Source organism: Hypomesus nipponensis, chromosome 15, assembly GCF_054491055.1.
Source record: "Hypomesus nipponensis isolate SF chromosome 15, ASM5449105v1, whole genome shotgun sequence".
NCBI lineage: Eukaryota > Metazoa > Chordata > Actinopteri > Osmeriformes > Osmeridae > Hypomesus > Hypomesus nipponensis.
Genome location: NC_140375.1, coordinates 633794 through 658435, shown reverse-complemented (window position 1 = coordinate 658435; position 24642 = coordinate 633794). Strand labels below are relative to the sequence as shown.

Below are 24642 nucleotides of genomic sequence, written 5' to 3'. Positions count from 1 at the left end.
GCCCATTTTACCTCAGTGGGTTAAGGTAAATTGGACCACCAAGAAAAACATAACTTTTTCAAAAAATATGTTCATATACCAAACTAACAACATTATTTGTGATTGATGCCATCAAGACAGATATGCAGTTTTTTATGTGCATGTAAAAAAAAAAAAAAAGATTTATCATCCTTATAATAGTTTAATTAGATTTGGTATGCCAGGCTACTTACCATGCAGCTTTCTGGTGCAGTATTGTTTGAATTATTGGCCCGCCCACCATAGCAACCATAAAGCAATCAAATCCCCTGTTACTTGTCAGGGCTGGGATCCCCAAACCTTAAATGGCCCATTTTACCTGATATCACCCTATATATGTGTATATGCATGTAGGCCTATGTGTAAATCCCTCTTTGATTTCATTGACTGGGGCATGGCCAGGAATATGATCAATTGATTGATCAGCTGGTTAAGCGCCAAGTACACTTTTCTTACACCAACGCATGCTGTGGCTTTGCCAATGTTTTCTGCATCGCTTATACTGTATAAAAATGTAGCCTACCCGACGCGAAAAACCTGAAGGCTATGCAGAGAGTCTGAAGCACAGTAAAAGTTTCAAGTAGCTTTATTGTCCATTTCTTCACGTCAAGACATAAGAAGGAATCTATATGACGTTTCCCACTCTACCACAGTGAAACATAAAAAGCACAGGCACAACAGATAAGACATTTCTTAGAACATAGCGTTACATATTCACATACAGCAGCATAAGCTCATAAAGCATAGCTTGCTGCGGCGTGTGATATTTGCAATGTACGGCACGAGAAGGTCTTGCAAATAAATGAGTCCTTGTCAGCTGAATCGATATCGCTCAAACAAGAACTCATCCGTGTGAAATAAAGGATCTTGGCGATCGTGAAGAACTCTATTGATATGGAAAGTTAATCGAACTATATCTCCTTGGTCAGCTGGGTCTCTCAAAAAGGGAGCTGCCAATTATTTTCCGGGGGTGTGGCAAGCTTATCCAGCTACACTTAAGTTAGCCTGCTCTCGAGCAGGTTAGTGCTAATTGATATGTTACTATGGTGATTTATCTAAACTTGCTTCCACGAACCAAAAATAGGGGCGTGTTTTATCTTAGCCTGAAAATTAGCTCGCTAAACTGCTTAGCGAGCTACGACGAATACCCCCCTGGTCCCTTCAGATACAAGCAGAGCCGGACAAGAGCAGAGCGTGTCAGGAGTCCGCGTGGTCAGCACGATTAAAACATGTCTACGATCAAGAAGTTACATATGGTTTGTCGGTCTGTCCACCTTGTAATAATACATTGGAATTAATAAATCTGTGTGCATGCTTCGTAACAATCCAGCTAGAACTGGGGGGAGGGGAGTAAATAGGCCCTCTGGTGACGTGTCTGGCTCTGGTACATGCGTTCTTTTAGTGCCTTTCTGAAGCCAGGCTAACATAATTAGGCTACTTACAAACGAAAGTCGTTTAGTTTCTAGGTTTGAAAGCAGCAGAAAATCTGTTTTACTCAGGCATCAGTTTATACTGTCTAGATAACTTTTTCGAATCTAGCCTACCGGCACGCAAGAAAAGGTGCCGGTACGCAAGAAAAGGTGCCGGTACACTTAAGAGTAAAATGTAGAGGTGATCCCCGAAATGGGATCTAAATACGCCTATTAATAGAAAAAAATCCAATAATCGAAAACGTTTCTTACATTTAGTCATATTGCGGACGCTTTTATCCAACGCGACTAACAAGAACACACAACATAAACAACGACATAAACCCCAAAACAATGTGGGTAGACAAAACATGAAGCATAGGCTACATTGTGAATTTATTGTACAGTATGTGGACTGTCGACCCCCACCCCTCCCCCCATTACAAAATCGTTTTTGCCAACCTGCGCGACTTCAGTCACTGTTCACTGATGCTTTCCCCATGAAGGTTTTCTAGTACATCGAGTGGACAGTAGATCCCCACCCCTCCCCCCATTAGAAGGTCGGTTTTTGGTAACCTGCGCGCCTTAATTTACCGCTCACTGTGCTTTCGACTTGCAGGAGATAAGGTTAGTAACTACTCAATGGCTTACTTTTTTCCTAGTGCATCAGAGAGTGGGGTTATTTTAAAGAAAATACTGTAACATTTAATAGAAAATTATATGAAGTGGATATTTTCTTACTAGCAAATTTAAGTTGAGTACGAGCTAGTAGGCCTAGCTCTAGTAATAGCTAGTACTATTACAAGCCACGTTTTGATGTAGCTCTAGCTATCTTTGTGTAGCTATCTTAGTTCATGCTAAAATGAACGAAAACACGCTAGCTAACCAACTAGATAGTAATAATGTTATTACATGCAGTTTATAATGTCCCAACCATGCTAGTTAGCATGGTTTAATGATTACTAACGTAGTTAACACTTGTCATTTAGATAGAGCTAGCTAGCATCTTCTAGAAGCAGCAGGTACAGTAAGGTTAGCTAACTTGGAGACAAATTGCCCACTTGCGTGTTATTTACAATATACTTTGCGTTATATATACACAGGGGTTAAGATCATTACTCAAAAGAATATAGCTGATTGGTTATCTAATCATACAGATATGATAATGGATGAACGATCGACGAGGAGAAGACGGGTCCGTCCACAAGAGGAGGCAGAATTTTATGTAAAATTGAAGGTTGACCGGGCTGGCCTTCTTAAGAAATTCATCGACCCGTTCAAAGGTGTGTGTGGGCCAGAAAATCAATGTGGAAAACTTGTAGTTAATATCTTAGTGTTGCTGCATTTATATAGTGGCTTTTATAATGAGGAAAAGCTCACACCGGGAAAGATTAGTGTAAACGGTACAGTAGTTACAGCAGTAGCCTGAGGACAAATCCTTGAAAGCAATTTCCTAACGCAGGTTGAATAGGTATGCTTATAAATATTAGGGACTATTAACAGCCGTGTAATAATAACAAGTTATTATTAACTTGTTATTAAGTAATTTTGTTGGCAAGTAACCGTGTAATAAGCGGGATAATATATAGAACGCCGGTCATTATCGGGAAAATGAGCCGCTTCAGGGCGAAATGCTGTTCACCCTGTCGGGGCTTATTTTCCCGAAAATGACCGGCATTCTATACATTATCCCTTACATAACATGAACTAGTCTAAAACACATACCTATTCAATTGAGTTAATAAATTAACAATATTTGACTATTAACGCGTTTTATAAGGGTTTCATCTAGCTCCACGACAACTCTGTTCTGATAGCTAATATATAGCTCCCAGTTATAACCATCTGCAGGCATCTGTATGCAAAACACATTTGTAAACCTATGTCTCAAAACCAGTAGCACTTAGTGATTCTGGCTGCTGGAGTGTCACCTTTCAAAAGAGACCAACACCAATGCATGTACTCCAAATTGTTCAAGAACATGTTTTAATTAACTGTAGGTGTGCCTCAATTTGGCGTTTTAGGCTGATTTTACAGTATTGTTCAGAGGTTAACACTGACTAAATTGCCAATCCTCTCTAATGTGATGACATCTAACAAAAAGCACATTCCGCAGTCGAAAAAAACGAATTCCATTCTCTCTAAAGTAGTGTTACCTTTAAATATGCCACTGATTCTTAAGATTGTATAAAGCTTTACATTTTGTGTTCTAGTGCACAATGACTTTGATGTACTATGTGGTTAAGATGTCGTTGAGGCACACACACACAGATTCATGGAACTATAAGTTGATAGTACAGTGCTCGTGATGCAGCTGTTGAGTTTTTCTAAGTGGCTTTGGTACCTACATTACTCGGATCACAACTGAAATCATCATAAAAGCAATTTCTAATTATTGCAAAACTTTGGCCGAATATGATAACTATTTAGGGATCTCGGAGCTCTTATCCAAACAATGTCAAACGCAGCACTGCACGTCCATGGTCTCTGAATTGAACACCTGAAGCCAATTGTTAAACGATTGTCGCTCTTAAAATCCCACTATAAAACTTGCATGTACAGACAATATTTCTTGCATGATTGTATAGATGTTTTAGGCAGTCAAGAGACATTCCAGCTGTGAATATGAATAGTAAAAGGTTTGTAGATTATTTAAAAACCTGATGGTTTATTTTTCTTATTTATAGGTTATGGTGTTTTTGCAACAAAAATCTTTAATAAAGAAGAGTTTGTGCTTGAGTACAGAGGGGAACTCAACTTTCAAAAGAATCTTAAACAGGAGACAGTTCCTGTTTGATTTCCAGTGGAAAGGAAAATCTTGGTGGTAAGTATATGGTTGAATCTAAACAGCATTTTTAAACTCTTGAGGAAATAAAATACAAATGGGTAATTTAAAACTACTGGCATACATGCACTTTTGTATAGCCTGTTTATGTTTTAATATGTGACGTGACATTTTGGTTAGCCAGCTACAGAAGTAGTTTCCTGCTTTTTTGTCGATTTTCAAGAGGAGTGTTTTTTTGTTTTTTTTATGTTGGAGAGTAGATTTACCCAAGTGTCTTTCTTTGATCAACACTGAGACAGTTAGGCTTGTCGCTGTACTCTGGCTGGAGCTTTTGTAATACTTATTTTAATACTGAACTTTGAAGATTGACTTTTTTGCGGAACAGCGTGGATGCATCTGTCGAAGATAATTCTTTGGGGAGACTCATCAATGACGACCACAAGAATCCTAACTGCAAGATTAAAGTAATTGAGGTTGATGGGAAGCCACATCTTTGCCTATTTGCATTGAAAAACATTGTACCTGGTGAAGAGATTACATATAACTATGGGGATTTGGATTGGCCTTGGCGCAACCTGGTATGAGATAATCACCCATTTCACAATTTCATCATTTAACACATTTTCTTCTCATTCTAGTAATGTAATTGCTGTGCTTGATTTGGACTTTTCTCTCCTGCTTTATCAGCATTATGTTCCATTGCCACCTCCTCATCCTGTTTGTAACGCATGCCTTGTCTGTATGACCTGTTTTTCAAATGATCTGTTCTTTCCAGCTCCAGTCACTTGATCAAACACATACCTCCACCTCTGAGAAGACGACAAACGTTCATGATAGACCACAAGGCAGTGCTTCAGGAGAAAGTTCTTCAGCCATAGAACAAAGGGTAAGCTCTACACCCTTGGGAACATTACTTGGAGGTATTTTACATGTGTCATTGATAGAGTAGGGGTCCGCCGCCCACGAGTATTGCTAAAAGCGAGGTTCTTGTGCATAGTAATATGGAAAGGTCGATCAAAGATGTAATGCAAGCTGTGTCGAGTCCCCAGCTTGTCTCTTATTAATCCGTTAAGGAGTAGCGTCGCACATATGTGATCGTTCAAAAGCGGGCCCCACAGAGTAACGTCGCACATGTGATTCTGAACATTCCAACCGACTATTTTCCGATAGACAAAAACTATATGACAAACGCTATGGTATAGCTTCAAAATTTACAATTAAAAGGCTAAAAAGTAACACTAGCAGGTAGTAGCATTGCTACGAGTATTATGCTAGGTAACGGAAGCTAACTAAGGCTAGCTAGCTTCCGTTTTGGAAAAATAACTCACTCTGGTGGAAGCGTCGGTTATATTTAGAAAGCACACATCTAAAGGTAAAAATGGAAAGGTTACCGGAAGTGTCATTAACATCGAGTCCCCAATTTGTCTGTTCTAAAAGTATGCAAGTCCCCAATTTGTTTCTTGTTAGTGTTTGGAATATGAAGTTACTCGTACATCAAGTCCCCAATTTGTCTCCTGTCAGAGTTCGGGACACAAAGTGTAAGGCATTTCAGGTCCCCAATTTCTCCCTTGTTAGTTAGCGGATATGCACTAGCTTAGTTAGCATTAGCTTTGACAACAAATAGGGGCATCTCAGCTAACGTTGCACGTGTAACGTTACGCAAACTGTGCTGTACTACTCGGGAGTAATATGGATAAGAACTCGCCATTCAGTGACCAATTTAAATGAAGTATCGTGCGAATAGGTTGGACTACACGATTTCTTGTGCCATTGCTATGCGCGACTGTGGTCGTGAGAGAGAGTTTGACGTAGGCAGAGCTGTCAAGATGCCAATCAAAACGTGATCTTCCAAGCCTTTTTCTTCCTGAGAAAATTGTCTAAATGACCTGTTTTTGAACTAGATTTTCAATTAGTTCTGAATGTTTTATTTCCACCGAGGTTTGTGTGGATGCTTACTAGGACGCTAAACTTGATCATACATGCATTTCACTACTTGAAACCAAGTTTCCGGGGGCCTTAAGATTGACATCACATGTAATCTGCCAAACTGCTTTGTGCACCTTTGGTAAACTGATAATTGCGTGAAAACACATGTTCAATAAAGTAGGCCCTCGATCAGCATTATGTTCCATTGCCACCTCCTCATCCTGTTTGTAACGCATGCCTTGTCTGTATGACCTGTTTCTAAAATGATCTGTTCTTTTTCAGCTCCGGTCACTTGGTCAAACACATACCTCCACCTCTGAAAAGATGACAAACGTTCATGATAGACCACAAGGCAGTGCTTCTGGAGAAAGTTCTTCAGCCATAGAACAAAAGGTAAGCTCTACACCCTTGTGAACATTACTTGGAGGTATTTTACATGTGTCATTGATAGAGTAGGGGTCCGCCGCCCACGAGTATTGCTAAAAGCGAGGTTCTTGTGCATAGTAATATGGAAAGGTCGATCAAAGATGTAATGCAAGCTGTGTCGAGTCCCCAGCTTGTCTCTTATTAACCCGTTAAGGAGAAGCGTCGCACATATGTGATCGTTCAAAAGCGGGCCCCACAGAGTAACGTCGCACGTGTGATTCTGAACATTCAAACCGACTATTTTCCGATAGACAAAAACTATATGACAAACGCTATGGTATGGCTTCAAAATTTACAATTAGGAGGCTAACAAGCAACACTAGCATGTAATAGCATTGCTACGAGTATTATGCTAGGCTAGGTTGCTAGGTAACGGAAGCTAACTAAGGCTAGCTAGCTTCCGTTTTGGAAAAATAACTCACTCTGGTGGAAGCGTCGGTAATATTTATAAAGCACACATCTAAAGGTAAAAATGGAAAGGTTACCGGAAGTGTCATTAACGTCAAGTCCCCAATTTGTCTGTTCTAAAAGTATGCAAGTCCCCAATTTGTCTCTTGTTAGTGTTTGGAATATGAAGTTACTCGTACATCAAGTCCCCAATTTGTCTTTTGTCAAAGTGCAAGTCCCCGATTTGTCTCTGTCAGAGTTCGGGACACAAAGTGTAAGGCATGTCTGGTCCCCAATTTCTCCCGGAAGCGTCGGTAATATTTAGAACTCACACAGAGTTCTAAATATTAGAGTTGTCATGATGCCAATCAAAACGTTATCTACCACGCCTTCGCAGTCCTGAGAAAATGGTTTAAAGAGCTGTTTTTGAACTAGATTTTCAAATAGTTCTGAATGTTTTATTTTCACTGAGATTTTTGTGGATGCTTAGTAGGACGCTAAACTTGATCATACAATTGTTGGCTCAAAACATAAACAATTATCCTTTAACTTTCATAAGTGAGACTATAATATTATAATATTTTTGGTTTTAAGACAGTACTTAATATTCATAATTTGTCTATTTGTAGTTGATAATACATATTTTTTTGTTTATTCACAGGCATTTCAGGCTACATCGACAAAGCCGAGCAGCACTGATTATAAAAGAAATGCACTTGAGAAACAACAAACTTATCTTTTGTCACAGCGAGCCTTGCTAGATAAACAGCTGGCGCAGCCGGAGGTATGTAAAAAAAAAAAACTAGTACCAACTGTCGAATTTTTCTGGAAAGTTTGAGAAGGTTTCCTTACCGAGTGAAAGACAGGTACATAATACTTAATTTTACTACATTTAAAGTAACTTTCTTCATATAAAAGTGGATTATAACTGACTGTCCTTTTTGTGTTCAAAGCAGTCCTGTTCAACAAATGATGCCTCAATCATGGAAGACGAATCAACTTCCGATTTTTTGTCGGACAGCTTCAACTCTGATTCATTAGCCGATATCACATCACCATCTGAAAGCCAGGTACCCTTTTCATCAGATAAATATTTAGCTATTATCAGTTGTTTCTTTTATGGTTGCATTATTTCTTTGCATCCCACAGTGCAAACCTTAAAGCATTGCATACTAATTGTTAATGAAAGTATTGGCATAAATATTTTGTAGACTTTTTTTTTTATTCTTTAAACTTCAGATAAAGAGTCTTCCACCCCAGGCAGTTGAATTGTCATGCAGAAAAAGACGACATTGCAGGGGAAAACAGTCTTCCAAAAGAAAACAGGTGTTTATCAGTGTTGACCATATTTGTAATTGGAGTAACTATGGGCCTTTAAAATCTTAAAATTCTTGTGAATTAATTAAAGGCCTTTTGGTTTTGAACATTTTATTAGCATCAGTGGCTTTCTGTGGCAGCGTTAAAGACTAATAAATCATTTTCTTGTTGGTAATGTTATGTGGCAATTAAGTCAAGTTTTTCTAATTGGATGTAATTACGTTTTGATACATTAGATTCGAACATCTTTATTTTTTACTCTTTTATGTGTGCATTTAATTTATCAGGGATTGTTGTTTTTCAGATCTCAAGTGCCTCAGAAATGTCAGACTCGGAAAACACACATTACTCTGATGATGATTACATTCCTGATTTCAACGACAGCTCTTCTGATGAAACTATTGGAGAACCGCAAGTCAAAAAACCCAGGAAGCTGTTCACAGAAGACACAGTTGGTACATCAGAAGTCATAACAGGAAACCAACAGAGCACTATTATAGTATCCCCAACATCACGCAGCAGTACTGTACGCATTAAAGCTTATGATAAGAAGCAGTATTGTCTGTTCTGCTGTAAGCCATATTCAAAAATGGCCAGGCACCTGGAAACTGTGCACTGCAATGAGGTGGAGGTTGTAAAAGCGGTAATGTTTCCAAAAAACTCTAAAGAGCGTAGAAATGGATTGAACCACCTCAGGAAAAGGGGCAACTTTGCTCACAATGCAGATGTTGTCAGACAAGGAGGTGGCCATATGATTCCCTGTTACCGGTCAAAGCAGAGCACTGAAGCTGTTGACTTTATTCATTGCATTCATTGTCAAGGTCTCTATTCTAAAAAGTCCTTGTGGAGACACGTCCGAATCTGCCCACTGAAGAAAAAAGATTGTGAACCCAAAGGTGGAAGAAAACGTGTACGATCCTTGTGTGCTCTCACCACTCCTGTTGGCCTTGACATTAGTGAGGGTTTAAAGAATGTACTTTCCAACATGGTTTATGATGAAGTTTCCTGCACTGTTCAGAATGATAAATGCATTATGCAACTTGGACAACACCTGTTTAACAGGATGGGAGCTGATGTGGGCAAGCATGACTATATCAGACAGAAGATGAGAGAGGTAGGCAGACTTCTTAAAGAAGCCAAAGCTATCACTCCAATGCAAACAATGGAAGACTTTGTCTTACCCTCAAACTTTCAGCATGTCATTGCCGCTGTGAAAGTTGTAGCAGAATATAAGCCGGAAGACAATACGTACCGCATTCCTTCCCTTGCGCTTAAACTTGGCCACTCTTTACAGAAGATTTGCAGCATTGTAGAGAGCAACGCCATGATGGTAGGAGACCAAGATCTAGCAGGTTCTGCTCGTGATTTCAGGCTAATACATCAAGCCAGATGGAATGAGTTTGTTTCAGCAGGTGCCTTAACTACTCTCAAAGAAGCCAAATGGAATAACCCACAGGTCCTACCGTTCACCGAGGATGTGAGGTTGTTACATGAACACCTGGAGAAGAAACAAACTGAGTTTTATAGTTTACTTAGGATATGTCCATCTAAAGACAGTTATGCCAATCTTGCAAAGGTTACCCTGGCACAGGTTATCATTTTTAATCGACGAAGAGAAGGAGAGGTATCAAAAATGCCAATGGCTGCCTTTAAAGAAAGAAACTCATCAGAGCTCCATCAAGATATCGCCATATGTCTGACTGAGTATGAGAGGAAGATGTGTCAGCACTTCACTCGTGTTGAGATCAGAGGAAAACGTGGGTAGTGGTTGTTTCAAAATGTAGCTTTGCTCTATGGTTAACTAGAGTTTCATTATGTTGCCAAAACAGTGGAAGTTAAATGCTTTGAGACTTTGTACTTTATACTGTTCCTAAATAGACATGTTCGGGAAATTGGTTTGCAGTGTCCCTCAAATTACTGTGAGGTCTTCATTTGTGACTTAAATCTGTCTTTGTGTGTGAGTTTGTGAGTATGTCCCTAAAAGTGACCTAAAAAATACTTGTCCTCAAAGTAAGGGTAAAATGTCAGGTGGTCAAAAAAGTGTTTCAGATCAAATTTGAAGTGATAATCTTCTTAATGGCATGCCATGGATTGCAGCCAAATGCTTATTTTGTGTCTAAACCATGTAGAAAGGGGTGTCCCCAAACAGCAGGTTCCCAGTTATACGTCTCAGAAAATCACTTAAGTAGGTATGTGTGTGTGTGCATGGAGTGAGAAGCAGACTGGACGGGAAGTAGGCCCAAGCAGCAGTATGTGTGGTGAATCTTTGTGTGAGAGAAGCTGTGGGAGAGAGGAGAAAAGGCAAGGAGGTGTGTGCATTGAGTGGGAAGCAGACTGGATGGGAAGTAGGCCCAGGCAGTAGTATGTGTAGTGAATCTGTGAAGGAGAGAAGGCCAATATTTTCCAGATATTGCACAATTGTGAAAAGGAACATTATCAGGAGCTGAGGAAGGATTCAAAGAGTTGTTGGGAAGGCAGTGGAGGGAAACTCAGTAGGAGAACTAAGAGTTCAGGGACGGAAGAATTTCAATTTCATAATGTGGACATGTCATAAAAACAACTTGCCTACGAGGATGAGATTCAAACTCAAGCGAGCAGAGCACAATAGATTAGCATTACAGCCTTAACCACTCGGCCACCTCGTCATTCACAGCTCTGGGCCCACGGCAGTGAAAGATCCTTCCGTTTCACAAAACACAGAGAAAAGCAAGTGACGACAGGCACAATTGTGAAGGAACATTATAAGGAGCTGAGGAAGGATTCAAAGAGTTGTTGGAAAGGCAGTGGAGGGACACTCGGTAGGAGAACTAAGAGTTCAGGGACGGAAGAATTTCAATTTCATAAGGCGGACATGTCATAAAGACAACTTGCCGATAAGGATTAAATTCGAACTCACGCGTGCAGAGCACAACCGATTAGCAGTCCATCGCCTTAACCACTCGGCCACCTCATCATTTACAGCACTGGTTCCATGGCAGTGAAAGAACCTTCCATTACACAAAACATGGAGAAAAGCAGGTGACGACAGGCACAATTGTGAAAAGGAACATTATCAGGAGCTGAAGAAGGATTCAAAGAGTTGTTGGAAATGCAGTGGAGGGACACTAAGTAGGAGAACTAAGGGTTCAGGGACGGAAGAATTTCAATTTCATAAAGCGAACATGTCATAAGGACAACTTGTCGACGAGGATGAGATTCGAACTCATGCGTAAAGAGCACAATGGATAAGCAGTCCATCGCCTTAACCACTCGGCCACCTCGTCGTTTACAGCACTGGGCCCACGGCAGTGAAAGATCCTTCCATTTCACAAAAAAAGGAAAAAAGCAGGTGACAACCGGCACAATTGTGAAAAGGAACATTATCAGGAGCAGAGGAAGGAATCAAAAAGTTATTGGAAATGCAGTGGAGGGACACTAAGTAGGAGAACTAAGGGTTCAGGGACGGAAGAATTTCAATTTCATAAAGCGAACATGTCATATGGACAACTTGCCGACGAGGATGAGATTCGAACTCATGCGTGCAGAGCACAATGGATTAGCAGTCCATTGCCTTAACCACTAAGGGGAGAACTAAGGGTTCAGGGACGGAAGAATTTCAATTTCATAAGGCGGACATGTCATAAAGACGACTTGCCGACGAGATTCGAACTCACGCGTGCAGAGCACAATGGATTAGCAGTCCATCGCCTTAACCACTCGGCCACCTTGTCGTTTACAGCACTGGGCCCACGGCAGTGAAAGATCCTTCCATTTCACAAAAAAAGGAAAAAAGCAGGTGACAACCGGCACAATTGTGAAAAGGAACATTATCAGGAGCAGAGGAAGGAATCAAAGAGTTGTTGGAAATGCAGTGGAGGGACACTAAGTAGGAGAACTAAGGGTTCAGGGACGGAAGAATTTCAATTTCATAAAGCAAACATGTCAAAGGACAACTTGCCGACGAGGATGAGATTCGAACTCATGCCTGCAGAGCACAATAGATTAGCAGTCCATCGCCTTAACCACTCGGCCACTTCATCATTTACAGCACTGGTTCCATGGCAGTGAAAGAACCTTCCATTACACAAAACATGGAGAAAAGCAGGTGACGACAGGCACAATTGTAAAAAGGAACATTATCAGGAGCTGAAGAAGGATTCAAAGAGTTGTTGGAAAGGCAGTGGGGGAGGCGGACACTAAAAAGGAGAAGTAACAGTTCAGGGACGGAAGAATTTCAATTTCATAAGGCGGACATGTCATAATGATGACTCGCCGACGAGGATGAGATTCGAACTCACGCATGCAGAGCACAATGGATTAGCAGTCCATCGCCTTAACCACTCGGCCACCTCGTCGTTTACAGCACTGGGCCCACGGCAGTGAAAGATCCTTCCATTTCACAAAAAAAGGAAAAAGGCAGGTGACAACCGGCACAATTGTGAAAAGGAACATTATCAGGAGCAGAGGAAGGAATCAAAAAGTTGTTGGAAATGCAGTGGAGGGACACTAAGTAGGAGATCTAAGGGTTCAGGGACGGAAGAATTTCAATTTCATAAAGCGAACATGTCATAAGGACAACTTGTCGACGAGATTCAAACTCATGCGTGCAGAGCACAATGGATTAGCAGTGCATCGCCTTAACCACTCGGCCACCTCGTCGTTTACAGCACTGGGCCCACGGCAGTGAAAGATCCTTCCATTTCACAAAAAAAGGAAAAAAGCAGGTGACAACCGACACAATTGTGAAAAGGAACATTATCAGGAGCAGAGGAAGGAATCAAAAAGTTGTTGGAAATGCAGTGGAGGGACACTAAGTAGGAGAACTAAGGGTTCAGGGACGGAAGAATTTCAATTTCATAAAGCAAACATGTCATAAGGACAACTTGTCAACGAGGATGAGATTCAAACTCATGCGTAAAGAGCACAATGGATAAGCAGTCCATCGCCTTAACCACTCGGCCACCTCGTCGTTTACAGCACTGGGCCCACGGCAGTGAAAGATCCTTCCATTTCACAAAAAAAGGAAAAAGGCAGGTGGCAACCGGCACAATTGTGAAAAGGAACATTATCAGGAGCAGAGGAAGGAATCAAAAAGTTGTTGGAAATGCAGTGGAGGGACACTAAGTAGGAGAACTAAGGGTTCAGGGACGGAAGAATTTCAATTTCATAAAGCGAACATGTCATAAGGACAACTTGCCGACGAGGACGAGATTCGAACTCATGCATGCAGAGCACAATGGATTAGCAGTCATTCGCCTTAACCACTCGGCCAAAAATGGGGCAAAAGGGACTGCTAGCGGGGGGCAAAAGGAAAAAAGAGGGGGGAAGGGGGGGAAAGAGAAAAAACGGAAAGAGAAAAGGAGAAAAACAAACAAATTGTCATGTTTTTTTCTCCACTCACATCCCCTTTAAAGTTCTTTTCACACACATGTGCGCTCATTTTCATCACTTTTATCAACAACATTGACACGTCGTCTCCTGCGGGATTCGATCCGACGAGGCTGTGCACCGTGTCAGCAATCACCATCACCATGCAATAACATTATTTTTATTTCTCGTATCACGTGTATATTGCTCGTATTACAGTTTTTTACAATGGCTATGACACTTTTGTCAATACCTTTAACAAGTTTCCTAAACTCTTGACACAGTTAGCACAACATCCACCTGTGTTGGCTATACAATTAACACATTTTGTATTGCTTTGACACAAAATGCATAGAGTAAACACACATTTTAAATGCTTGAACTTCTTTTACACACAAGCTCAACCAAGACCAAAACAATCGATTTTTACGGACCAATTTACCAATGCTTTAACACTGTATGTCAGAACAGATAACACTATGTTCAAAACCTAATTTATTGGCTAAAGTCAAAGTGAACAGCTGTTCTTATTGTGAATTGAAACACAAATATATCCCCTGTATTTTATGTATTCCATTGCTACTGGGAAAAAGCTGGTTGAAGTTATGCAAATACTCTGAATTACAGTTGATTCCGAACTAGGAAACACTATGGTGTTGAGGTTCTTTCAATCGCATGACTATATGGTATATATACTGCAAAGTGGAGCTCTTTGTGCTGATCTTGTGTGGAAAAAAAACAATATGGAGCAATACGAAGAAAGTAAGAATACAGTAATACCTGCACGAAGGAGAGGAACACAATAACCAGGACAAAGGAGAGGAGTGGGACAAGGACAAGGGAGAGGAGATAGAATGTGTGGTGGCACTCAGAGAAGTGCCAGAGCTAGGGTAATACTGTAAATGGCAGCAAAATTGCATATTTCTCGCAGTAATGTCCTGTTGAAAAGGAAGCCTTTACTGCAGCAATTATGTTTCTGTCTTCTTTTTTTCAATACAGTAACTGTACATTCTATAAAGCTACTCTGACATAATTCATTTTTTGTTCTGAATTTCTGCAGCAAAAGAAACAAAATGCATGCATTTACTAAACCCAACAAAACAAAAATGTAGAGGCTTCAAAAGAAACTACATTGCAAACACAATCTATAATCTATAAAATGTGAGACCTGACACATATACGTAAAAGAATGCAGTTTCTGTAATTCCATCTGATGTTAGTGTTTTTTATGACATTGTGCTATGATTGAACACATGTTCCTGTGAAAAGAGAACATGTGTTAGTGTTTGGTAGACATGGTGTCATGTTTAGTGTATTTTTGTGTTATGACAATTAATGTTTGAGTTTAGTTTACAATGTGTGATTTTGAGCATGAAATTAACTGTTTTGCCAATTGTGTGTGGTAGGTGTGTTGGTGCGTTAAGAGTTTAGAAAACTTGTTTAAGGTATTGAAAAAACTGTCACAGCGATTGTAAAAAACTGTTAGTGAATTGTGTGAATATTTTATGTATTGTTTAAGAGTAGCCAGAAATGTGTGTCATAACATACTCAATAAATCTGTTTTTGATGTATTTAAAGTGCTATGTGTCATTCATCCTGATTAAGGGGTTAGTTGTCCCAGATATATATATATATTTAGCAACTGTCCCAGACTTCGGGGGACCAGAAGTGGGTGAACGACCTGAACTTGTTCTTCAACAGGTTTGATCAGCCACCCGGCCCTCCCCCGGCCCAGTCACCCCAGCTGCTGCAGGTGCACCCCCAGAACACTGCCCTACCTCAACCTCCACAGCACTCAGGTCACAGACCCCCACTCCTCCAGCTTCTCCTGCCCCATCCCTTTCATCTCACCTCTTACCCCCACCCCCTCTCATTCTGTCAACACCCCCTACAACATCAAACACTCATCCCCCCCCCCCTGCTGTGCTCCACTCTGTCCCTCTCCACAAACCAGGTGAGAAAAGAGGTCAGGAAGATCAAAGCCAGAAAGCCAGAAATGTATTGTCATTGGCAGAGGGATATTCCAGAATTGCTGAAATGTAATAGTTTTTCTCGATTGTTAACACACATTTTCTGAACGCATACCTCATACTTTCTACTCACAAATAAAAAACACACACACAATGGGCTAAACCCCTCACTTCTCCTGTGTGTGCCTTGTGAAAACAAAAGATTTTCTTCATGAAAATTGAGCCAAATACAGAGATTGTGTGTAGCGTTTTGAAAAAAGTGTGTTTTAGAACTGCAATTTGAATGTAAAGCAGGAATTGTGCTTGTAGCAGAATTGGTTCAGGGGGTTGGTGCATGAGTTACATGTTGTGGTCATTGTGTCTCAAGTACCAGTATTTGTGACTAAAATGTATTTGTGTGTAAACAATTGACAAAAAGTGTAATAGCACTGGTAGGCTACTTAGTTACTTTGCAAGAGTTCTAGGAATAAAGTATAGGAGGAATAGGAGAAAAAAAATCCAGAAGTCAGAATTTGAGAAACTTTGGTCGGTTTATTAAACCTGAAAGTATATATTTAGCAAATATATACATCTTAATTTTTTGTTTTTTTGTTTTGTTTTTTAACACCATGCAATGCACAAACACATAAATTAAAAACATAACTATATACAATACTTTACTATTTAGACATAACTATTATATACAGTATTATACAATTTAAGGAACTTTGGTCACTTTATTAAACCTGAAAGTATATATTTAGCAAATATATACATTTATCTTTTTTTTGTTTGTTTAATTTTTTAGAACACCATGCAATGCACAAACACAGAAATTAAAATATCAATATCAACTATATACAATACTTAACTATTTACACATAACTATTATATACAGTATTCTACCATTTATTTACCACTGGCAAGACTGGTCAACTGGTCTTTCCACTCTGCCAGGGTGAGTCCTGAGGCTGGACAGTACCACCGCCCCTTCAGCTGGGTGTGACCAGTACTTTTGTTTTTTCCCTGCCCACACTGCTTGCAAATGTACTGGTAGGTATCCCTGAACTTCTTCCGTGGAGGTTCACCCCTAGCCATCAGTTCCTCGTTCTCCTGGGCAGCTTTTTTTTGTCTCCACGTACGTTGCCTTGGCTGGACAAAGGTGCCAGGTGGTGGAGGGGCCAGGGACTGTGGATGGTCAGCAGATGGCTGGAAGGGGGGAGGTGGCTGGAAGGGTGGAGGTGGCTGGTACGAGGGCCAGGCAGGAAATGGTGGTGGTGGCGGCAGGTGACCCTGCTGGTACGAGGGCCAGGCAGGATATGGTGGTGGTGGCAGGTGACCCTGCTGGTACAAGCCCCAGGCAGGAGAAGGTGGTGGTGGCAGGTAATCCTCCTGGTACGAGCCCCAGGCAGGAGATGGTGGTGGTGGTGGTGGCAGGTGACCCTGCTGGTACGAGGGCCAGGCAGGAGATGGTGGTGGCAGGTAACCCTGCTGATACGAGCCCCAGGCAGGAGATGGTGGTGGTGGCGGCGGCAGGTTACCATGCTCGAACGAGGCCGAGCCAGCAGAACCAGGCCATACATATGACCCAGGCTGGTAGTGCTGTGCCAGGGCAGATCGAACACTATGCCGAGGGCGTATCACTGCCTCACCCTCCCGGTTTTCTGGCTCCTCAAACTCCATGACCTCATGCCCATGCTGCACAGGAGCACCTGGAAGAGTCTGGGCTTCAGGGAGTGAGTCCTTGGCCAGTTCAAACCGTTTGGGGAGTACGGTGCCCTGCAGCAGCATGTCCCTGTCCTTCCTCTTATCCCTCCTAAGCAGCCTAAAAAACAAAAATGCATACAGTAGCTTCAGTTAGTTATTTCATACATAGTAGCCTATCCTCCTATGTTTAGTATTTTCTAACAAGCAAGCAGGTGAAAGTTTTTCTTGCAGTTTAATAATATAATGTCATCATTGTATAGGAAAGGTACAAACGTAAAAAACAAGACTCACCAAGAAGAGACTGTTGTGTTGTTAACTGGTATCAGAACCACGTTGGTCTTCTCCAGAACAACCCTGCTGTCCTCCAGCAGCTGTTTCAGATGGCTGTAGGCCACCACAATGGACTGCGGGATGGGCAGAGTTCTACTCCTTGTGTCCTTGGGCCTGTTTCGTGCTTGCTGAAACTCTTTTAAAAGTCTCAGGCAAACACATTCGCTGACCCTGTGGACTTCGGGGTCCTGGGCTGCCTGCCCGTGAGTCATGAACAGTCTGCGGGAAAGAAGGATGATATGGTCCGGACTTTAAACAAGGCTGTAAACTAAGAAAAATGGTAATAGCAACCATATCAATGTCACCTGTGAACAGCCCAATTTGCCCCCCACAAACTAATATAATCACAAAATAATATTTGAAATTCACCATAAGTTTTTCAATCTTGGTTTGATGCAGTACAGCCTACTGATTCAATGATTTGTAATGAACCGAAATGATTATGAATTGTGTCAAATCACTTCTCTGCCGCCTGCTGTCCAGGAGCAGAGCCACTCGGCTTCCTGGGCGCTCTCCAAGGTCCTGCCACGGTCTTCTTCCTTGCTTTCTGGCCGAACCTCACAGGTTCCTTGTCCATAGCAGGAAGAGCCATGTAAAGATGGACGATGTCAGCCTCCTCTTTTGCCGACAAGGCAGTGATGGTTCGGTTCAGGCCAACCAGGTAGGCTGCCAGGTCATCAACCGCATCCCAGCCCAAGACACCTCTGGAGTCACATCGGCTCTTCTGAAAAGTGATAATCATGAAAAAAACATGTAAATAAATGTGTCAATTTCTTTGAACTATTTGAGCAATGTTGACCTTTTTTCTCTCTCCATAAAACGTAATACTTGACGTTTTACTTGACAAACGTATGATACTTGTGGCATATCATTAGCGAACTTGTTACATATCTTGTTTTTAAGAAAGGTGTTACATTACCTGGTCTGATGTGCTGTCTTGTGTGTCGTCTTCCTCCACAATGATGTCCTCATCCAGGGATCTGGGTCCACTGTCACCCTCCAGTGTCACCTGGGCTTCCACAGCACATATTGGGGGATCAGGATCACCTTCCCTAAGGTCAGCTACCTGGCACACCGTGACGTCGGGTTCACCCCCGTCGTCCTCGAGCTCCTCTGTGGAGATCTCTGGCAGCTGCTGTGGAACCAGCAGGTCGCCTCTATTAGACTGGGCCAACAGGTACTCCACTGCAATGCGCTCGCCTGTAACACAGTGTTTAAACACAGAGTTAAAGAAGAGGAAAGGACACAAACACAGACACATCTCCTCCATGTACAGCACGATCTTCACTCCCACTCCCATGTCCTCTGAGGAGGGCTGGGGGTGGCAGAGAAAAGAAAAGTGGGAGAGGAAGTAATACTCAAATGGTCAGTGCTGATCTGAGAGCTATCTTACCAGTAGGTTTTCCAGGTGGGGTGAATTCTGGAACCAGAGAACAACCAAGGACCCGCTGGCTCATGCTGTTTAGGTGAGACATCAAGCGAACATCAAATGTCCTCAGGGTTGATGCCCCCACCACAGCTACAGCTTCCTTTGCCCGGTTCATGTTCCACCTTGATACCCCCTCCAGCATGTACATTTGTGCGTGCAATGCATTGCATCGAAAGCCTAAGAAACAAAATACTCAGGTTAGGTCAACCATTAATATGAAGTCAATAGATATTAACACCTATTAAATACAAAGTGACAGTTACATTGTTATTTGAATAATTCAAGTGCATACTATGTCATAACACCAACTTTTTTTTTAACAGCATACGGCAAGTTAACATTTTAAATTTACCTGGAACAAAAGCACACTGGTGGCGGTGAAAACTCTCGAGGGAGGAGGACCCCCTCCCACACCTGAGGACGTCAAGGACTTTGCCACCCTTCTGCAGTGTCCCTGTCTTGGTGTACAACTCCACCCCTGCAGGGTCCTGGATGCACTCCAGGTGCTTCTGCTGCACCTCCCACACATGGTGCATGCTGTCAGGGTTCACCAGACGCAGCCCCGTGGTGTCAGTCAGCTCCCACATCGATTCGAGCAGCCCCGAAATCATGACCCGGATCTCCTCCACGGCACGGGTCCTCCGCCTGCAGTGCTTTGCCATTTCACCAGTGCTGATACTGGCCAAGAGCAGTGCCTCAGTGGGAGCATTTCCGCCATGGCTGCTCTTCCACTCCCCTTTCTTGGCCTCCTTAAGCCGCTGCACATCCTCCTGATCCCACTCAAAGATACAGGCAGAAAGTTTGGAGCAAAAGGTACCGTAGAGAGGGTGGTGCTCAGTAGTGAGGCCGCAGTTAAACCTTCGCATGAAGTGGAAGACGTCTAAACGGACGACCAACTTCCATGGTCGAAAGAGTCTCAGCACTGACGACACACCTGTGAAAGACAAACATTGATTATTACAGATGTGATCATCTATTTTTTGTGTAATAATTTTTTTTTACATCATAATTAACTTAAGTTAATTACATACTGTAATCTGCAATGTATATTTCATAAAGTAACAATTTCAGCATCCCACCTGACTGGCTGCAGCAGTCCCGGTCAACATAGATAGCCTCAGGCTCAGCTTGTCCAGCATTCTCATAACGTGTGACGATGCCCTGGCACAACTCTTCCAGCCCTGCACCTTCACCTGTCGTCAGAACACTGTTCAGAACCTGGCCAAGCTCGTTGCCGATGTTGGACATCCATGCAGCGGTGTCCCCTATACTGCCAGCCAGCTTCTTGGTGATCTGAAAAACAAACAAAAACAGAACTTTCAAAAAAACCGCTACAAGCTTACTAAAATTAATACTATTTCATCATTAGGATGACAAAGTAAACAATTTATATCCATTCCAATTGGTTAACATCAGAGTAAATAAAAGTAATGCTAAAACCCTCACCTTCTTTGTAGAGTCCATCTTCAGAATTCTACCATAGGTAGAGGTGATCACCCCCTTCATCTCTTCCAGGTGGCTGAGGATGTCGTTAGAGTGGACCGTCTCAAACCACTGGGCAAGTGGAAGGGGCCTGAAGGGTGGAGGAGGAAGATGGACAGCTGCAGAAGAGACGAAGGTAGCCATCTTCAAATGAAGCTCACAGTCAGACAGGTAGCGGATGGTCTGACGTGCCCACTCCTCACTGTGTGCTTCCTCTACTGCAGACTGGAGGTAGGAGGAACTGTTCCCACTGGTCCTTGGCTTCAGGAAAGTCATACACTTCCTATCCAGGGCTAGCTGTGTAGTGAGGACAGCGGGAAAGAGGCTCCTATGTGCCACATCCAGTTGAGCAAGGATTTCCTGGCTCCATGGGCAGACCGGCAGCATACACTTGCTGCAACGTGGATAGTCCCCTCCCACCAGGTAGTAGCGAGTATCCACATCTATCACCTCCCTCACCTTTGGGTAGATCCCGGAGTGGTGCATTTTCCGGTCACACCGCGTACATTTCAGAGGAATCCCCCACATCCTCATTGGTGCCCAGAGGAACATCCTCTGCCGGAAGTGCCACCCGGGCTCGGGAGGAGACGGTTTGTGCTGCAGTGGTGGATGAAACCAGCACGCATCCATTTTCTGCCTCAGCTGACCTGTAGGCTCATAGAGGACCTTGGCAATCCACACCCGATCTGCTGGCTGTATAACCTTTTTGAATTGATTGGGGAGAAAAGCTTCCCAATCAATGGAAGCTGGCCTAAGTGGAGTTTGAGGAGTGTGGCGTGGCGTGCTGGAGCAACCTGTTGGAGGAGGGAGCAGAGATGTAGTTGTCGGCGGAGATGGTGTGGGCCTTTGACACGGTGTGGCCGTTAGCCTTGGAGATGCTGTGGGCCTTGGAGATGGCGTGGGCCTTGGAGACGGTGTGGGCCTTGGAGACGGTGTGGCCGTTAGCCTTGGAGATGCTGTGGGCCTTGGAGATGGTGTGGCCGTTAGCCTTGGAGATGGTGTGGGCCTTGGAGATGGTGTGGGCCTTGGAGATGGTGTGGGCCTTGGAGATGGTGTGGCCGTTAGCCTTGGAGATGGTGTGGGCCTTGGAGATAGTGTGGGCCTTGGAGATGGTGTGGCCGTTCGCCTTGGAGATGGTGTGGGCCTTAGAGATGGTGTGGGCCTTGGAGATGGTGTGGTGGAGCTACCTGTTGAAGTTGGCGATGGAGGTTGAGCCAACCAGGATAAATAATGGAACTGTTCTATATGCTCCAACAGGCCAACAGAACCTTGGACCTTGGCCCCACAGGTGTCACATGTCTCCTCTACATGGCGGTCAGAAAGGTGCATGGAGAATTGTTCTGCCTCCACAACCTGATTGCACTGACAACACTTTACTGTTCTGTCTGCACAGGAGCCTCCGCCTGCCTGCCTTGAGCCTTCTCCTGCCTGACTGGAGCCTTCTCCTGCCTGACTGGAGCCTTCTCCTGCCTGACTGGAGCCTTCTCCTGCCTGACTGGAGCCTTCTCCTGCCCCACAGGAGCCTCCTCCTGCCTGTCTGGAGCCTCCACCTGCCTCACAGGAGCCTTCTCCTGCCTGACTGGAGCCTTCTCCTGCCTGACTGGAGCCTCCACCTGCCTGTCTGGAGCCTTCTCCTGCCTCACAGGAGCCTCCACCTGCCTGCCTGGAGCCTTCTCCTGCCTGCCTGGAGCCTTCTCCTGCCTCAAAGGAGCCTCCACCTGCCTCTGATGCATCTGACTGAAGGGGGGAGGCAGGATTTCAAGTACAAGAGAGGCTCATAATAAATAATTTCACCAATGATCCTACACTGTTAGTTGTATCCAAATGTGTGCAAATAGGGTATGATCCAGCAAATAATCTACTTCATGCTACAGCAACTTGTCATCACTTAAATTAAATAAATCATCATATAACCTACCTTATGGAACCCACAAGAGCATTTTAGGTGTCTCCCGAACAGATCCACCTTGCTCTTGCTCTGCAGCGGGCAAGCATCGATACACTCCAGGGCTCTTTTCCATTTCTTACCACCGGGTCTTTTGCCTGTGGAAAACTGGTAGCTGCCCTGGGCATATTTTTGGCAGATGTCTCTCCAGTACGAGTCTGGCTTCCCCGTCTTGGTCATATCTGCAAACATGAGCTACGTTAGACTAAACGACCAAGTTCTCTGTTGTGATTACATTCTCAATCAATGTAGCATAGACGTACAGTTGTGATGGGTTGCTCTGGCTATTGTACAGTAATACCAGGATCATCCCATTTTATAAAATTAATACTTCCATATGCTTGTACTCCAACACATCAACTTAATTTTGTTATGTCAACAACCTGGTCAACGTATCATCAATGTAGTCATATTTTGTTCTGCTGTCTCTACTGTACTTCTGAGGTCAAATTAAAGTCAGCGGGAAAGTTGCATCTCACAGAGGGGACTGTACTATGGGGGCAATGAGTCTACATCGACAATTTAAATACCAGGACCGACATAAAAACATGTATTCGTACGTCCATAGAATAATTTGCATGTACATATCGCTGTTCTTTTTTTTGTTACGCTGACAAAGACCAAGTAACTACTCAATTTAGCATTGATGTACTGTACAGTCGTACAGTAGCTACATCTACTGTACGCGTACTGTACCACTACGTTCTCTGAGGTAAATTCAGCGGGAAAGTTAAATTTCACAGAGGGGACTGTACTATGGGGGCAGTAAGTCGACATCGACAATTTAAATACCAGGACTGACATAAAAACATGTAGCTATACAAATCATACGTCCATACAATCATTTGCCTGTACATATCGACATTATTTTTTTTGTTACGCTGAAAAAGACCAACTACTTGATTTAGCATCGATGTACAGTCGTGATCGTTTGGGTACAGTAGTAGTGTATAATACCAGGACCGACATAAAAACATGTATTCAAATCGTAAATCCATAGAATAATTTGCCTGTACATATCGATATTCTTTTTTTTGTTACGCTGACAAAGACCAAGTAGGTTACTCAATTTAGCATGGATGTACAGTAACCTACATCTACTGTACGCGTACTGTACCACTAGTACGTTCTCTGAGGTAAATTCAGCGGAAAAGTTACATACAATAAGAATACGTTTATCGAGACAGTTAATCTACATCGGTCAATCAACATATTACATATATACAACATATTATACATATAATTTGCATTTACATACCTATTTTTCTGTTGCTCTTTTCTTTCGTATGTCTTAAATAAATGTTCTATGCAGTACTGGCTCTTTCACTCAGTGCGCTGATAGTCTTCTGCAGTTTTACGTCACGTCAACGTCACCCCTAGACCCACCTCTGTTCAGAATGGTTCGAAATGTGTTAGGAATGAGCAGTTGTTCGGAATATTTTCCAGATGTTCGGAATTTTTTACTAATGTGGTTCGGATATTGTTAAGATGTATTTGCAGTCCAATTCTTGGCGGGTACGGCCACCTCGTCATACACAGCACTAGGCCCACGGCACTCTAGGCCCACGGCAGTGAAAGATCCTTCCATTTCACAAAAAAAGGAAAAAAGCAGGTGACAACAGGCACAATTGTGAAAAGGAACATTATCAGGAGCTGAAGAAGGATTCAAAGAGTTGTTGGAAAGGCAGTGGATGGACACTAAGTAGGAGAACTAAGGGTTCAGGGACGGAAGAATTTCAATTTCATAAGGCGGACATGTCATAAAGATGACTCACCAACGAGGATGAGATACAAACTCATGCGTGCAGAGCACAATGGATTAGCAGTCCATCACCTTAACCACTCGGCCACTTCTTCATTTACAGCACTGGGCCCACGGCAGTGGAAGATCCTTCCATTTCACAAAAAAAGCAAAAAAGCAGGTGACAACAGGCACAATTGTGAAAAGGAACATTATCAGGAGCTGAAGAAGGATTCAAAGAGTTGTTGGAAAGGCAGTGGGGGAGGCGGACACTAAAAAGGAGCAGTAACAGTTCAGGGACAAAAGAATTTCAATTTCATAAGGCCGACATGTCATAAAGATGACTCGCCAACGAGATTGGAACTCACAAATGCAGAGCACAATGGATTAGCAGTCCATCGCCTTAACCACTCGGCCACCTCGTCGTTTACAGCACTGGGCCCAC

General features: G+C 42.8%; 2 protein-coding genes and 5 non-coding genes across 7 annotated transcripts; all 7 read right to left on the bottom strand.

Annotated features, from left to right (window-relative positions):
• Window positions 1-11449: 11449 nt before the first annotated feature.
• Window positions 11450-11531, bottom strand: trnas-gcu (transfer RNA serine (anticodon GCU)). The gene has a single exon. It is a non-coding gene; the product is annotated as a tRNA-Ser (tRNA).
• Window positions 11532-11894: 363 nt separating this feature from the next.
• On the bottom strand, window positions 11895-11973 carry trnas-gcu (transfer RNA serine (anticodon GCU)). Its single transcript has one exon. It is a non-coding gene; the product is annotated as a tRNA-Ser (tRNA).
• Window positions 11974-12205: 232 nt separating this feature from the next.
• trnas-gcu (transfer RNA serine (anticodon GCU)) lies at window positions 12206-12287 on the bottom strand. Its single transcript has one exon. It is a non-coding gene; the product is annotated as a tRNA-Ser (tRNA).
• Window positions 12288-12520: 233 nt separating this feature from the next.
• trnas-gcu (transfer RNA serine (anticodon GCU)) lies at window positions 12521-12602 on the bottom strand. The gene has a single exon. It is a non-coding gene; the product is annotated as a tRNA-Ser (tRNA).
• Window positions 12603-13134: 532 nt separating this feature from the next.
• On the bottom strand, window positions 13135-13216 carry trnas-gcu (transfer RNA serine (anticodon GCU)). The gene has a single exon. It is a non-coding gene; the product is annotated as a tRNA-Ser (tRNA).
• A 2875-nt stretch (window positions 13217-16091) lies between these two features.
• On the bottom strand, window positions 16092-18046 carry LOC146256683 (uncharacterized). Its single transcript, XM_084675053.1, has 2 exons — window positions 17562-18046; window positions 16092-17388 (listed from the first exon to the last, which is right to left on the bottom strand). The coding sequence occupies exons 1-2, from the start codon at window positions 17810-17812 to the stop codon at window positions 16473-16475; spliced, it is 1167 nt and encodes a 388-aa protein (XP_084531179.1). The 5' UTR covers window positions 17813-18046; the 3' UTR covers window positions 16092-16472.
• Window positions 18047-18057: 11 nt separating this feature from the next.
• Window positions 18058-21626, bottom strand: LOC146256682 (uncharacterized). Its single transcript, XM_084674657.1, has 6 exons — window positions 20476-21626; window positions 20109-20322; window positions 19382-19963; window positions 18994-19206; window positions 18520-18800; window positions 18058-18324 (listed from the first exon to the last, which is right to left on the bottom strand). The coding sequence occupies exons 1-6, from the start codon at window positions 21139-21141 to the stop codon at window positions 18058-18060; spliced, it is 2223 nt and encodes a 740-aa protein (XP_084530783.1). The 5' UTR covers window positions 21142-21626.
• Between the last annotated feature and the right edge of the window lie 3016 nt (window positions 21627-24642).